The sequence below is a fragment of the Pagrus major genome, chromosome 2, assembly GCF_040436345.1.
Source record: "Pagrus major chromosome 2, Pma_NU_1.0".
Taxonomy (NCBI): domain Eukaryota; kingdom Metazoa; phylum Chordata; class Actinopteri; order Spariformes; family Sparidae; genus Pagrus; species Pagrus major.
Window position 1 is genome coordinate 29209003 of NC_133216.1, and position 15028 is coordinate 29224030.

Consider the following 15028-nt stretch of genomic DNA (forward strand, 5'->3'; position numbering starts at 1 on the left):
TCAATGATTCACCATCTCAATTGGTCTTCTTGAATAGACAATGACAAATTGCCTCCCAGTTGATTTACATTATTTAAATGCTGCTCTTCCCTTAACAGAAACAATTTTTCACTTTTAAAGTGTATTTTTTCTAATTTTGATCAGAGTGATCTCAGCTGTAAAGTCAGGTCCAGAGGCATAGCTGCCAGGCTCAGCTGGGTCTGATCAGCCCCCACGTCTCTGTCCAATACACTGTCAGTGATGTAAGGCCTGAATCTGGAAGTGTGAGAGCAAACAGAGGGCTTCTTTAATGCTTCCACCCCAAAATACTGTTTTCTTTTTATAGAAGACAGCACTTTGTCTTCTGGAAGATCACCAACTTGTTTGACTTCTGCTGCTTGAGCTCATATTTCACTGCTGATGAACAAATTGTAGGCCTAAGACAGGAAAATGAGTTGTTTTCATTATAGTAGGTAGGCAAAGTATTTAGTCATCTCTCCATTGCTGTTTGTCCATCTTAATCTTTATTTTTCGACAAACAGATATGAGTCCAATATCTGAGTCATGATGTTGGCAGCTCAGTAAAGCTGTGTTTAACATTTAGTGGAGATTAAGTCATTGTGGGAGAATATATTAAATACTGAATAATGTTACAATGTTGGCCTGATGAAGATACTGTCAAGCCAAAGAGGATGTCACGCATGGGAGATGATCCCAAACACACATGAAAGCAGGAACTGTGAGATGTACTGTCAGTTCTCATGGTGCACAATTGTAGGATTATTAACCACATGCACATTTGGATTGGACTGGTAAACCTCTCAGTCAGCCCGATGTCTTCAGGACAGCCCCCTGAGAGTCATAAAATGTCTCCAAACACACCAGGACATCATCTTGAGTACATCAAAGAATCAAAGACCAAATGACAAGACAGTTTATCGCAGGATGGAGCACCAACCTGTCTGATACTGATACTGAGCTGTCACCAATTTCACATGGTCAGACATGGCCCAGAGTTCACAAAGACATGTGAACTACTCGGACCTCCAGGGTGCCGTGGCCTGCGTAGATGTTAATCTACATGCCTGTCTGCTAACTCACACTACAGTCCTCCTCATCCAAGAGAGGAAGGAACAATCACTGGACAGTGTGTTGATTTGAATTCTGTTTCATTTCATTGTGCCCGTCAAATATCTCAGTGTATCAATACATGGATGTATGTAATGCTTATTAGTTGTCACTCATGACATTTTAAACCTGAATTAAAATGTTTATCACACATTTCTTAATATGTGATAACGTGTTTATTCAATCTCTGTGATACTTGGTATGCTGGTAACTCAAGCATGCTTGGAGAAAAGAACTTTCAGGCCAGAGGCCTGCTAGACCTTTGTGTCCTGACTCAACAAAGTCTGAACAAGACTGAGAAAGATATGCAGGACCCCACACTAACAAAGGCCGACTGGAAGATCGACGCAACACCTCCTCCCTCTTCATCATAATCAGACCCAACTTCTCCTCCTTCCCTGCAGCCTTCACTTCACCTTCTTCACTGGATATCACTCAAAATAAAAGACGCTCAATATAAAAGAGAAATTTCACACTTCAACCCACAAAGCAACATTACAAGACCAAACAACAGTAATGTGGTAGCATCTTTGGCAAATCAAATAAAAAATGCAGAATGTCGCTGTCACCCTGTCTGTCGACTGTTTGTCACACGTCCACCTGAAAAATAGTGTCTGTCCCCGGCACTAGCAGTGATTATGTCACTTGATTTTGAGCAACAAGCTTTTGTCTGTTTAAAGTGACTGACATTTAACCAGAGGTGTCAGAAGTACACATTCTTTACTCAAGTAGAAGTACATGTGTTTAAAAAAAAGCCTCTGGTAAAAGTAGAAGTACTGATTCAACTTCTTTAATCAAGTGAAAGTAGTTGAAGGTACAGATATTTGTGTGAAAATGTAGCTCGTAAAAGTCTTCTCAAGTACAGTGACAAAGTATTTGTACTTCACTACTGCCCACCTCTACATTCAAACTGGTCACCACATCCACCTAAACTGACACCAACATTAAAAGAGTACTTCAGTGATGTATCGCTGCAATCCTATGACAATGTTAGACTCAAGATGGACAGTTTTTGAAATCAGAGATCAGAAATATCTGGTTTTTAACTCTGGGTATTCCTCCTCCTTATCAAAACCTGACGCCTACATTACCCACGATATCGCTCACCCGCCAACAGCCGGCTGGAGAAATGACATCACTTGAAGCAATTTACCACATCACTCATTAAAATGATATCAAATCTCAAATTAGTTAAGATTTCAAGTCTTTGACACCAAAAATATTTGTTCTTACCCATCCATTTTACATGTCTGTTGAATACCATATGTTATATTCAGTTATGCTACTGTCCATGCATTTTTTTCTAAAATTTGCACCCCCTGTTGGCCATGCTTAAAGTGTTTTGTACATACTTGTTAAGAACATGTATATCATGGCAGATTTCAGTTTCAATTATTTCGGCAGCTCTCATGTTTCTGTGATGAGTAGAAATCAGACTACTTTGTCACAAAAAACATTCATGAAGTTTGGTTCAATAATTAATTTATTATAGGTCTTCTGAAAATGTGACAGAATCTGCTGGATCAAACATACATACAACAAATTGAATGACCAATTTTGGTAATTATAGAAAGCTGTGTCAATCAAATCCACTTTGTAGCATGACTCTTTTGGTCAATTTGCCAAAATACAAGGATGCTGCTTCATTGATGATTTAAAAAACAAAAACAGTTCACAAATATATTACGTTAGGTCATTATGGCTGTAATTATTACTTGGATGGGGGTGAAAAATTACCTACATATGCAATTAAAATCTCTGACCAGGGCAGGTAAGCCTGAAAAGAGCCCACCTCTCCTCAAGAACAGGGCTTTAGAAAAATCTGATTTAAAAGAATCCATCAGAAAATAATGTTGAGGTAATTCGTGTTCAGAAGTTATTGACCAAAACATAACCACACTTGGGACTGCAGGGGCCACAAGAACCCACAAAATTGTCAGTGAATGATGTCTTTAGAGTTTCTCAACAGTTTTTCAGCCATACAGAAACATTTTCATCCTTCTTGTTGTTTCCAATGGGACTGAAGTAATCAGCATGGAGATGACTGTTTGTGTTTGTGTGTGTGTGTTTGTGTGTGTGTGGAGGGCATTAATGGTGTTTGTTCCATGCAAAAAGATGATTCAATCTATTGTCTTGCCCTGATGTGGCCTGTCTCTACTCTGGCAAATCACTGGAGTTCACAGCAGTCTGAAGTACCGACTGCAGCGCAGCGTTGATTAAATCCAACCCAACAGTCCAGAATTACTTAAGATAATTACCAAACTTATTTTCACCCACAGCGATCATTTCATTTCAATATAGGTGACACACTGCTTTAACAGCAACTGTTTGAGCTCACTGTGTGATCAAACAAAAGCAGCCCATCATTTCTATTGACTGTGAAAGCACTGAAAAACGCCCAAACAGACTGCAGGGATCCAATCTTATTTTTCTCTCTCAACACTCACACAGACTGCCTCATGGAGGAGGTGACACCTGGAGTTCATGCTAACACCTGAGGAGGAGAGATTTTCATTTCCTACTGATTCTCCAAATGTATCCTGCTACAATTTCTTTTTCTACCATCTGCTCCCACCAGGATGCATTTTATAGCATGTCTGCACTTGACTTAGGTTCTGTAGCATCTAGGGCTGTACGATATATTGTTTCAGCATTGACATGGACATGTTGGTAAATGAACTCAAACACATTCTGCTAACGCCCGTCTCATTGTAGTCAGGTCATTGTAAAAAAAATAAAGCCTCATCTCCATGTCTGTGCCAGGAGGAGGAATGATGATAATAATAATCTGGTGTATGTGCAGTGCTTGAAGTGGAAAAACAAAATGCTGTTACTCCCTTTATTCACATCTTGGCTTGCGGGGCAGGGGGTTGCTCCGTTGGCACAAGACTGACCATGTCTGATGGCCAGTTCAACTGTGCTGGCGTGTGTGCGTTCTTTGGCACTATCTCTACCTTTAGTGTGTCACACAAACGAACCGACAGACAGACGGACAGACGGACGGACGGACGGACGGACGGATGGATGAACGGACAGACAGACAGACAGAGAAGAGCAGGCGGCTCAGAGACACACTCGCTGTGCAAGCCAAATGATTGCACAGACAATACATGTCATCATCACAAATACTTTCTTCACTTTCCCTCTGTGTGCAAATACATGTTAATAAACCAGACTAATGAAGCAAAAAACTTTATGAAAGTTAAATATTGGGACACCTATAAAGCCATAATGTGACAATGCCTCTTGTTAATGTCAAACAACCAATGCTGATGCAAGTGACATCACTTGAGGCAATTAGTCCACTGTCCACAGCTCCCTCTGGAGCCACAAAAGGCTCTATAACACTTTCTTCACCTGAAAACACACTTTGGAGTAAAATCAGTGTAGTTCCCCTTTTATTTCTCTAAACAAATAGATTCTCCAGTTCCACCTGTTCTGTGACATAATCACCATGCTAATGTTCCATGTGATAATACAGTACATATTAACTCAATTATACAATGCCATTAAATACCATGCACCATCAGAGCATAAAAATCAAATTCCACTGTTTTCCCACAGTGATTCCTGATTCCAGGAAATACAATACATTTCATTAAGTCTAGTGATTCTAGTCATTTGGTGGTGAGATTTCAGATTGCAAACAAGCAAACACCCCTCACCTCACCCTTCACTACTTCCAAAAACATGGATTACAAATACAGTCAGTGTTTGGTTTGTCCTTTCTGGGCTACTGCAGCAATATGGCAGTGCTGAATGGCAAACTCTGTCAAAGAGGACCTGTTCCCTCTGTAGATATAAAAGGTACATTCTAAGATAACAAAAATACTATCAATCTTTTCAGGTGATGATAGACTAATAAAAACATAAAAATAAATATTATATTACATTACATTCCCCTTAAATCCTACACACTGAACCTTTAAGCCGGGAGACACTTTCAAAACACTGTTTCATCTTGACTTCAAGTTGTATGCAGTGTTTTGTATATGTTAAATATTTAACTTGAGCTGGAGAAACACAGGGATTATTTAAGGTTTCTTTTCATGATTGATTTGCATATTGTAACACACTGCTGTATATTTATCAAATCCAATCTAAGTCTCCATTTACATTTGGCTGCAGGCCTTCAAATGAGGTTTCTACAATGTAGATGCAAAGAGGAAGAGTGGAGAGAAAGCTAACTACAGCAATGCAAAGTGAATAAAAATTAAACAACTGCGCACTCACAGACTCATCAAGCAACATTTATCTGTGCGACTGTTCTTGAAAGTCACACTGAAATCCCAAAATAATACAAATAAAAATGCAATTCAGGCAATAATGACACGCACACATATTTTGATAATCACGACTGAACAAAAAGGCAAAGGGAGACACAGAAGGTGGGACAGAAAAAACTGAGTCGGGAGTCGACTCCAACTGTGTCCGTGAGAGGGTGAGAAAATAAAGAGACAGAGACATCAGTGGATTTTTCCATGGCGTCCAAAGGAGCAGCAGATGATGACACACTGGTGACACACTGAGAGGCACATACTGTACCATAGTCAGACACACACACACACACACACACACACAAACACAAACACAAACACACACACACACACACACACACACACTCACCAGGCCTGAGGTTTCCTCTTGAGCAGGCCCTGTCTCCTCCACCGAGAGTGCGGGCTGAGATGGTAGGTCAGCTGACGACAAACCTTCTCCATCGCTCCGAGAGAGTCCCCCTCCTGTATGATGACAAGAGATAGAGACAGACAGACTATTAGCTCAGTTACAAAGAGAAACCATATGGTGGTTTTTCACTGGGGGGGATTCATGATTATGTAAAGTTAAGAAGTCATTTCTGCCTGTTTAAAAGTACATTCATTTACAAAAGCACAATATTTTCTCTCACTGTGGAGCCCCGCCTGATGTCCATCAACATTGAACAGATCAATAAATAGTTATGAAATAAGTAATCACGTGAATAAATTGTATAAAAAATATAAATGGAAAAATATTTGTAAAATAAATTCAGGAATTACAAAATCTTAACTCATTATGAAATAATAACCATTCTTATTTTCAGTCTCATAAGCAGTTTTATGGGACTTTATTTTTTATTCCATAACATTTTAATTTCAAAATATTTCTGTCACAGCCACTCTGCAGTTCACATTTGGTTTGACCATCCAACCACAAGTGAACAGCTTTAAGCCTTTCAATTCACACCTGACAATAAATGCGTCACAGCATGCCTCTTGAGTGACCTCTTGGTCATGATTGGAGCTCACTTCCCCGCTCTATCATATGTATATCTAAATCAGATGACTCACTTGTTGGTTTTACATTATCTCACACCATAACACCATTCCTTCATGCGCCGATACTACACCTCGCCGTCTGTGTGAAAGTTACAGATGCAGAGCGGGGGGACAGTTTTGCAGCAGCTCTGATGCTCGGATCAGGAGTGTGTCGACTGACGGTGTTCACAGTCTGATAACTAAACAGATCACTCATCAAATAAAAGAGAAATGTCCCACATTTCAACCCACAAAGCAACATTACAGGACCAAACAACAGTAAAGTGGTAACTGGTAGTGTCTTTGGCAACTTATATGAGGAAAGAAAGACCACATCCATACGTGGAAAAGTGTCTGTCATCCTGTCTGTCCTACCAACTCTTCGTCACATTTCTGACCATCTGTCGCTGGCAGCAGAGCCAGGTGGCTCCCACAGTTGAATGGTGGTGATTATGTGATAGGATTCAGAGCAAAAACACTTTAACACCATGGCTGTGTCTCCTTCAACTATTATATACTATTGTTGTCTCTGGCAACTTTTATTGAAAAAAATCACCGCGACAGTCAGCCCTCCTCACAGAGACTTCAGTGACCTTTCCCCCAGAAAACAGCACCCCTCCACGCGAGTGAGAGTCAGACAGAGTCCTCTCTTTACTGATGGCGATAATGTAATGATGTAATTTAGAGCAAAAAATGTAACTTTGTCACTTTCCACGATGCATGGTGGGTCAGGTTCTCAGTCACAACACATTATAACAGCATCCATATGATTATAAACAGTCGGCGGATACATGTTTAGATTAACAGGTGGACACCAGGGGAAACATGTTAAATAAAAACGCACGGCTCTCAACATCATGATGTGTACCGTCATGCCTCTTTTAGTTTCGCAATGCCTGCGCTGCTTGGTTCTGTGTGAACAAACAAAGAAAGCGTAAAGGCAAGCCTTCTTTGCGGAGATAATGCAGAATCTCTGTTTGAAAAGGGCTTTTGTGGCATGATTTTGACGCTGTCAGTCAAAGGCTTTACAGTCAACAGATACATAGAGGAGAGGAAAAAAGGAGAAATGTCATTTTGGACACAACATTATCTCAAAATGAGAGGGAGCAGTGAAGTGTTACAGCAGCAACAGACAGCAGAAAGACACAAGGATATAATTAATGTATTTGAGCACCACTGGAGCAAAGAACTGACAAACACACCTTCTGTCAACGTCAAGTTTCTGACAGGACAGAACACATACACACACATACATACATTGTAAGGATTGAGTATTGAAGCCTACATGGTGTATTGATTGGCTGTGTCCATAATTGCTCTCTATTTGCCGACCAGTGTGCTACATTACATTCACTTACACATTCATACACTGAAATGACAAATGTCAGGTTACAAAGCACGTATACAACTATCCCACAGTGACATTATTCACCTCGGCAACTCATTTAGAGGCAATTTAAGACAACAGCTAATGAGTTACTAATGCACCGCTCCATCTCTAGCCATCTGCCTCAAATTCAAGCAGAGTAACCACAGGGGGGCCCAGGTCCCACCCTCTGCAGGGGCCGTACAGCAGTAAACATCTTCCCTGCTCTCTTAGGGAAATAGACCTAAAGAGCTAGCTTTCAGGCATAGCTATAAAAAATGATGCTTAATTTCCAGTTTGGTTGGGTTAGGGTTAACAGTTCTCCTCAAGTAATGTAACAGCCACTGCACTCACTGAAGTGTAGCTGAGAATGTAGCTCTGCCCCTAGCTTCAATGTCACCGCAACCCTCCACTGTACCATAACTGTATTTGTGTGTGTGTGTGTGAGGCTTCCACCCATATTGAAATGTATTTATTCAGGTGGTGAGTCAGGTTTGCAGGTCCCCAGTATCCAGTCTAAAACAGATGGTGAGGGGAAGAAGTGATATCAACAGAGAGGTTCAGTGTTCCCTAAACTGTGAGATATCGCACTGCGTTGTTTTGGTCTCTCTTGGTAAAATACTGAAGGGCAGAAGTTGGAAAGTACAGCCGAATAACAATTTTCTAGAAGACAGCCATTGTGATAGTGAATGAAATGATGCCCAGGAGGTAGCAGACAAAGAGTTCTTCCACTTGATTGACTGCCAAATGAATTTCTAATTTTTCTAATTAAATTATGCAATAATGATTTCCATGGAGAAACTATGAGGATGTTCTTGTTCATGTATCTGTTAAATCTGTCAAATCTTGCACAAACACAGTTGAGGACATTTTGTATTTGTGTAAAATGACACTTCATAATTTTTCATACTTCGACTTTTCTTGTTTCAGTACTCTGCTGTGCTAATTGTAACTCTTTTGTTCCTTCTATATGTGTATACAGTACAGTCCAAAAGTCTAAGGCCACTAGTCAATACCATCTTAATATTTTTATCGAAAGGTTGAATCTTTGAAAAATGTTCATGAGTTTCAGAATATCTTAGTATTTGGTGTGCCCCCCTTTTGCTTTGATGGCAGTGTTGTGGTCATTTCTGGAAAACAGAGGACTGACCACAGGAGACAGTAGTACTTTTCTTTATTAAAACACTTGCAAGTGGATGCATCAACCAATCAATAAGAAATGTTCTGGCTGAAGGCATGAAACACCTGCTTGTGGTCTGTTTTTATAAATGAACACAACCTGAGACACCTGTAGTTCATACAAGACCACTCTTGACATGATTACCTTCTGTGGCTCCAACGGGGGTGTTAACATACAAAGAACTAAACAACCTGAAACAGCTTGTTCAAAGATAAGTCATTAAACCATGACCTAATAGGAAACTAGTGTGACTCAAATAGCATTCAGGACCCTGACAGGTGATGTGAAGAATGTCAGTCACTTGATTTGACAGTTTTCCACAAAGCTTCTTGTGATCTGTGTCACATACTGCCTGGCTTTCTCACTCTTCAAGTGTCCCCATAAATGTTCAATGGGGTTGAGGTCAGGTGACTGTGAAGGAAAGTCCATGACAGTAAGGACCCCTTGGTCTTCTTTGGTCTTCAAGTAGTTCTTGCAAAGCTTTGAGGTCTATTTGGGCTCATTATCCTGCTGCAGTATGAACCCTTCTCCACAAAGATACAAACCAGAGGATGTAGCATGTCTCTGAAGAATGGAGTGGTACCTCTCCTTCATCAGGGTGAAGTCAATTATGTGCAGGTGTCCAACTCCAGAGGAGGTTAAAATAGCCCACACTTGAATACTGCCCACCACCATTTTCACTGTGGGTTTGAAACACTGATATCATTCTCTCTCCTGTTCGTCTCCTTACACACAATCTTCTGTCACTGCCACACATTTCAAACTTGGATTCAAAGTAAACATGACTTTTTCCAGTTATCCACTGTGAAATTCTGGTATGTCTTAGCCCACCTCAAGTGTTTGGCCTTGTTTAACCTCCTGAGAAGCGGTGTAGAAACTTCTACACGTCCTCTGAGACCGCTACAATACAGCCTTATTTTGAAAGGTATTTTGCTGATTGGAGTCTTGCATTATTTATTTCTTCATTATTATAGGTATTTTTTAATTCTTTGTTTTTGATAAAGTTGCTTTTGATGTATTTATCTTCTGATGGTGTGGTGACTTTGGGTCCCAAAGAACCATGTTTTCCTAAACCTAACCAAGTAGTTTTAGACTGGATTGCACCAAGAAAGACTAAATCATGGTTCAAGTTAAACCCCTGTTTACACCTCAGTTTAGTTTTTACTCTAAACCTAGATTAAATTAAATTCTGCTGCACCAAAACTTTAAACTCCGGTTTAAACTGTGATCCAGTCTGGACTGATTGTCAAACAGAGCAGTGATAGAGATGCAGCTGGTTAACTAATAGGGCATTTCCACATGTGCTAGCTTTGCTTGACTCGGTTTGACTTGGCACATTGGCCCAGGAATTTTGCATTTGTATCTCCATTACAGCAGGGCTACCTGCTTCAAGGTGTGTCTGCAGAGCACGTGTCTTAGGGAGAAGACATTTAAAGCAGCGGGCTGATCCATGGCTGTGACTAGTAGTCAGAGAAATGGCTATAAACACTGTATTATTGAAGAATAGCTCATAACAAAGCTCCACTAGTTCGGTAAAATGCACATTTAATTTCCTATAAATTCTTCACAACAAAAGTTCTATGTAATTTTGATATTTAAAGCTTTTATTATTTGTATATGACCACCAGCAGTGACTTAACATGACTTGTAAAATAGCAGAAAACCAGATGTAACAAACATTTCATCATCCATTATCTGTGACCGCTTCTCCTTTACGGGGAAGTTGGAGTCGATCCCAGCTGACATTGGGCAAGTAGTAGGGATGCCAGTTCATCACAGGGGCTGACATATAGAGATATTCACATTTACACAACTTAGAGAGACAGATTAACCTTACTTTCATGTTTTGGACTGTGGGAGGAAGCTGGAGAACCAGTTTCCACAGGCTCAGGGGAGAACATACAAACTCTGCTCAGCAGGGTAACAAACCCTTCTCTACAGACCTGCCAGAATAATGGCAGGTCTCGAACCGTGGGCCTTTTTGCTGTGAGGCAACAGCTAACCACTGTGCCACCGTGCTGCCTAAAAGGTTTTTGTTTTTTATTTGCACTGACTGACTAATTCCTTGTATTTCATTTCTTATCCTAATGCAGTGTCTAGTGATCCCAAAATCTCTTCCTGTTGTTTCACAGGTCCAGTTTCTCTTTTAGGGTGGAGAAAGTCCTCTAACTCCTAAGAAGATATTGGATAAACTCAAATATGCATGGATGTCTAGCTAAAAATACAATGTCCTAGTTGCAGAAATATTGACATTTTAGAGATGCAAGGTTTTCAAGTTAATATTAGGATCAATCTCTAAGTGATATTTTAACAACATTTAAATTTTTAGACAATGTTTCAGACTTAAATTGCTATTTAAATTGTTTATCTGTTGTCTTGGTTGAGACATATTGATGTTGTGTTTTGTACCAACAGTCGAGACGTCTCATCATGTCAGTAAAGCTGCATGAATTGAATTGTGCTGAAGTGAAAGGGGGAGCTCAGGTCGATGAGAACAGCAGCTGGCTGGAGCCTTATGGCTTCACTGTAGCCTTTTTCTACATTTCACTGCATCCTGCTCTCACTCTCGCATCCCCTTCTTTTCATTTTGTCTCTCGTGACCACTCTCTCACCTTGCTTCTACTTTTTCATTTATTCCTCCTCTCCTCTCTCTCTCTCTCATTACATTATTGATACAGAACACATCTATGAATCTTTCCTGTCTCCATGGAACCGATGACCTTTCCTCTCTCTCCATCTCTCTCTCTTTTATTTATCTGTCTGCTTCATCTGTATTCCTTCCCCTCAGGCTAGCCTGCTGATAAAGTTAGTTTGCACAGAACAAATGGATCCATTACTTTAGTCCTATTTTTCACTGCATGCTCTGGTAAATTACTGCTAAATGGTTCCTCAATTCTGCAGCATAATTGTCTGGATAATTCAATCTTATATTGCTCGTTTCAGTAGTCAAGAGGTGCAAAGGAAGACCTGGCTGAACCATGTGCTCTAGGGAGGCAAAAGATATGATGGACACTGATGTCCGCTGTATTTTTGTGGGAATTCTAGGTCTAGCATCATATTCTACTATTAAAGATTAGACATGTTGGGATTTTTTATTTTAAGTTATTTCAGTGGAGTTTTCTTTTGTTTGCAAGCAATACCTTTAGACCAACCAAATTAAAGATGTAACAAGTGTCTAAAAATGATGAGACCTTTTATATATAAAGATGTTAGGTCAAGTTGTGTATGTACATTGTTCCAAATGTTCCAAACAATGTTCAAACCCAGAAAAAAAATTATTTAATTTTATTTAATGTGTACGTGTGTGTGTGTGCTTGATGTCTGTGTAGGTGTCTGTGTCTGGCACCAAAGCTGTAGTGATTTTTGAGTAAACAATAACTTTGCAGTATTCCTTATTACACTTACACACACACACACACACACACACACACACACCTTGCTTGTGGTTGAGGAGTGATTTGAGTCGCAGATGGGAAATTAATGGGGAAAATTTTACTTTTCTGAAGTTCATTTTTTAGCCAAATTGTTCTAATACCGATGTTACATGTGGCATACAAGAGACGGGATTGGAGATGTACAACAGGAGATTGTCAGCATAAAGCAAGACTTTATGATGTAGATGGCCATGTGTGCCCTGAAATCGCTGCTCAGTATGTAGAAAATAGTAACTTCTTCATAATTTACTACTGACAACTGTACCAACTACTACGTTAGGTATTAAATTCAGCTGTTGAACAGGGGAACATATTCATATTTCATATATTCATATTCATGTGACATAATGAGAAGTAAAAAAAAAAAAGATACTGTTACGTGAACAGCTTGGGATTCACTGTATGTTGTAGGTAGACATTTGGATGAGTGGGCAGATATTTGTTGGTGGCACCTGTTGCTGCACAGTGTTACACAGGAAATGGGTGTGATCTGAGAGAATCTCACTGTTGTCTGAAAACCAATGCAAATGACCGGTGTTGCCAGTTTTGGATTAGTGTGTTCAATAGATTCTACTGTCTATAGAAATTCTTGATAGTTAAAAAGCCCAAAATCCGTGCCAACAGGAGCCCCTCTCTCCCACAGAAAACACTGCTCCTGGAGTGCCTGAAACGCCTCATCAGTGGTCCCATCCTTAAAGGTGCATTATGTAAGAATGGGCCTCCTGTTAAATTTATAGGCTACTCAAAAGAAATAGGAGGCCGCATGTCACTAGGGTAACCATTAATTGCTGCTAACTGTATAGCTCCCCTTAGCTAGTTAACTCAGTCAGCCGTGCAGCTAGCAGTTGGGACTGACCCACAGATTCCACCGGATACGTTACGGCTGCGTTACGGCTGCGTTACAGCTCTGCCACGGCAGCGGAGCTGATCGGTTGCAATCTAGTCTATGTGTTAACTTCCACCAGGTCCGCTGCGCTGCGTGTCTGCTGCGTCCCAGCTCCGACAGTCCGCAGCCCTGCGGAGCAGATACACAGGACTTCTATTCTGGCGGATGCCGCAGCACAACGCAGCAATTCAGCCGAATTTAGCACAGAGCAGACAGGAAGTCAGACACGAAACAACAACACGACATTAATTAATTAATTAATTTTCAAAATAAAACACTTCCTGTTGATACAAGCACAAAAACCTCAAAAAAGAGACGAATACGAGCTCTTCTTCTAATCCTTCGGTCGGGAACACTTTGTGTTGTTGTGTTTATAACACATACGTATAACTGCGGTCATGCGTGATTATGTAATTATCGTGGGAATTCCTCAGTTTCGTAACTACAGCTGTTCGGCGGAGCTGCGCCGTGGCTGACTCAAAACGCAGCTGGTGGGGGTTGTTAGTGTTTACACCAATAGCAAAATAGCTTTGGACCTGGAAGGGGTTACCTGGTTAGCATGCTAACTTCTGTAGATATCTCTGCAACACAATACATAGCCATCATAATGTCAAAAATGCTATTTATTTACCTTCTGTTGATAATTTTTGAATGTTTTCAACTTAAATTCTTACATATTGCCCCTTTAGTTCCGTGACATCTCAACATCACATTACGTCACAATGTCAAAAATTTGCATAAGTCATGCCTATAGTAAGTACAAATGAAGCTAACTGGAAGCTGAAAACATGACAGAACCGGGATCAAACACACACACAGACACAAACAGTGTTTTGAGCCAAGTAAACTTGAGCTGTGAACTGTTGGATTCACACGGACAGACATGGAGAATAAGTGAGAGACAGAGATGACATCAGGCTGCAGATAGGAGACAGAGGAGGTGAGAAAAGGGAAGAATAAAGAGGCAACAGAAAGAAAGAAAAAGAGAACATAACAGAGAGGAGACAGAGAGAGAATCACTGCAGCTGCATTGACAAAGCAGCAACGCTTTCAGCTGCTGTTTCAAGTATGGATTCACAAACCACCCTGCATAGCTGGAGTCACACAGCAATGAATGGACCATCCACACTCCTGAGGGAGGCTGAGGAAACGTTTGAGTGTGAGAGAGAAAGTGACAAGCATGAGCACGTCTGTGTGTTTTTATGTAGAAGTGTTTTTTTATTCAAAAAGGAGTATGTGCATGAGCAACAGTGTGTGTGAGTGTGTGTCTGCCATGAGTGATCTTCCACAAAGGAAGATTAGTGGATTTTCCTGGATTTTCTTTTCCAAAGGCGTACCATGTTAGCTCTGAGGTGGCTTTTTACTTCTCCTGGGCCTGATACAGCATGTTTTACCTGAGTTTAATCATATGAATTTACACTTCAGCCTCTCATCAGTTGATGTCACTGACCCATGATGTCATGGATCATACCTGGATGGTCTCCACCCCCAACTGAGCAGTGTTGTTGGATTAAACTGATGGTTGTACATGTGTGGTCATGCAAGCAAGTGGACAGAGACAGTCAGTGTAAGGCTATTTGGCAGTGTAAGGCTATTCCTCCTATTGTGTCATTTTCCCTCCTGTTTTCTTCCAGCCCATCACCCCCTTCCCTGTTTCTAGTGTTTCTAGTGCACCTCATCCCCTCGTTAGTGCTGTGTGTATACAGTCTTTGTGCTCCCTCTTCATTCATCCTGTGTAGCCACCCTGTGTTCTCCTTGTGT

At 40.6% G+C, this 15028-nt stretch overlaps 1 protein-coding gene across 1 annotated transcript in view; it reads right to left on the reverse strand.

Moving 5' to 3' along the window:
- Positions 1–15028, reverse strand: part of lrrc75a (leucine rich repeat containing 75A) — a 53711-nt gene that overhangs the window by 18700 nt on the left and 19983 nt on the right. The window contains exon 3 of the mRNA XM_073492213.1: positions 5734–5846. Within this exon, the coding sequence (XP_073348314.1) occupies positions 5734–5846 (113 nt within the window). The remainder of the gene's footprint in view (positions 1–5733; positions 5847–15028) is intronic.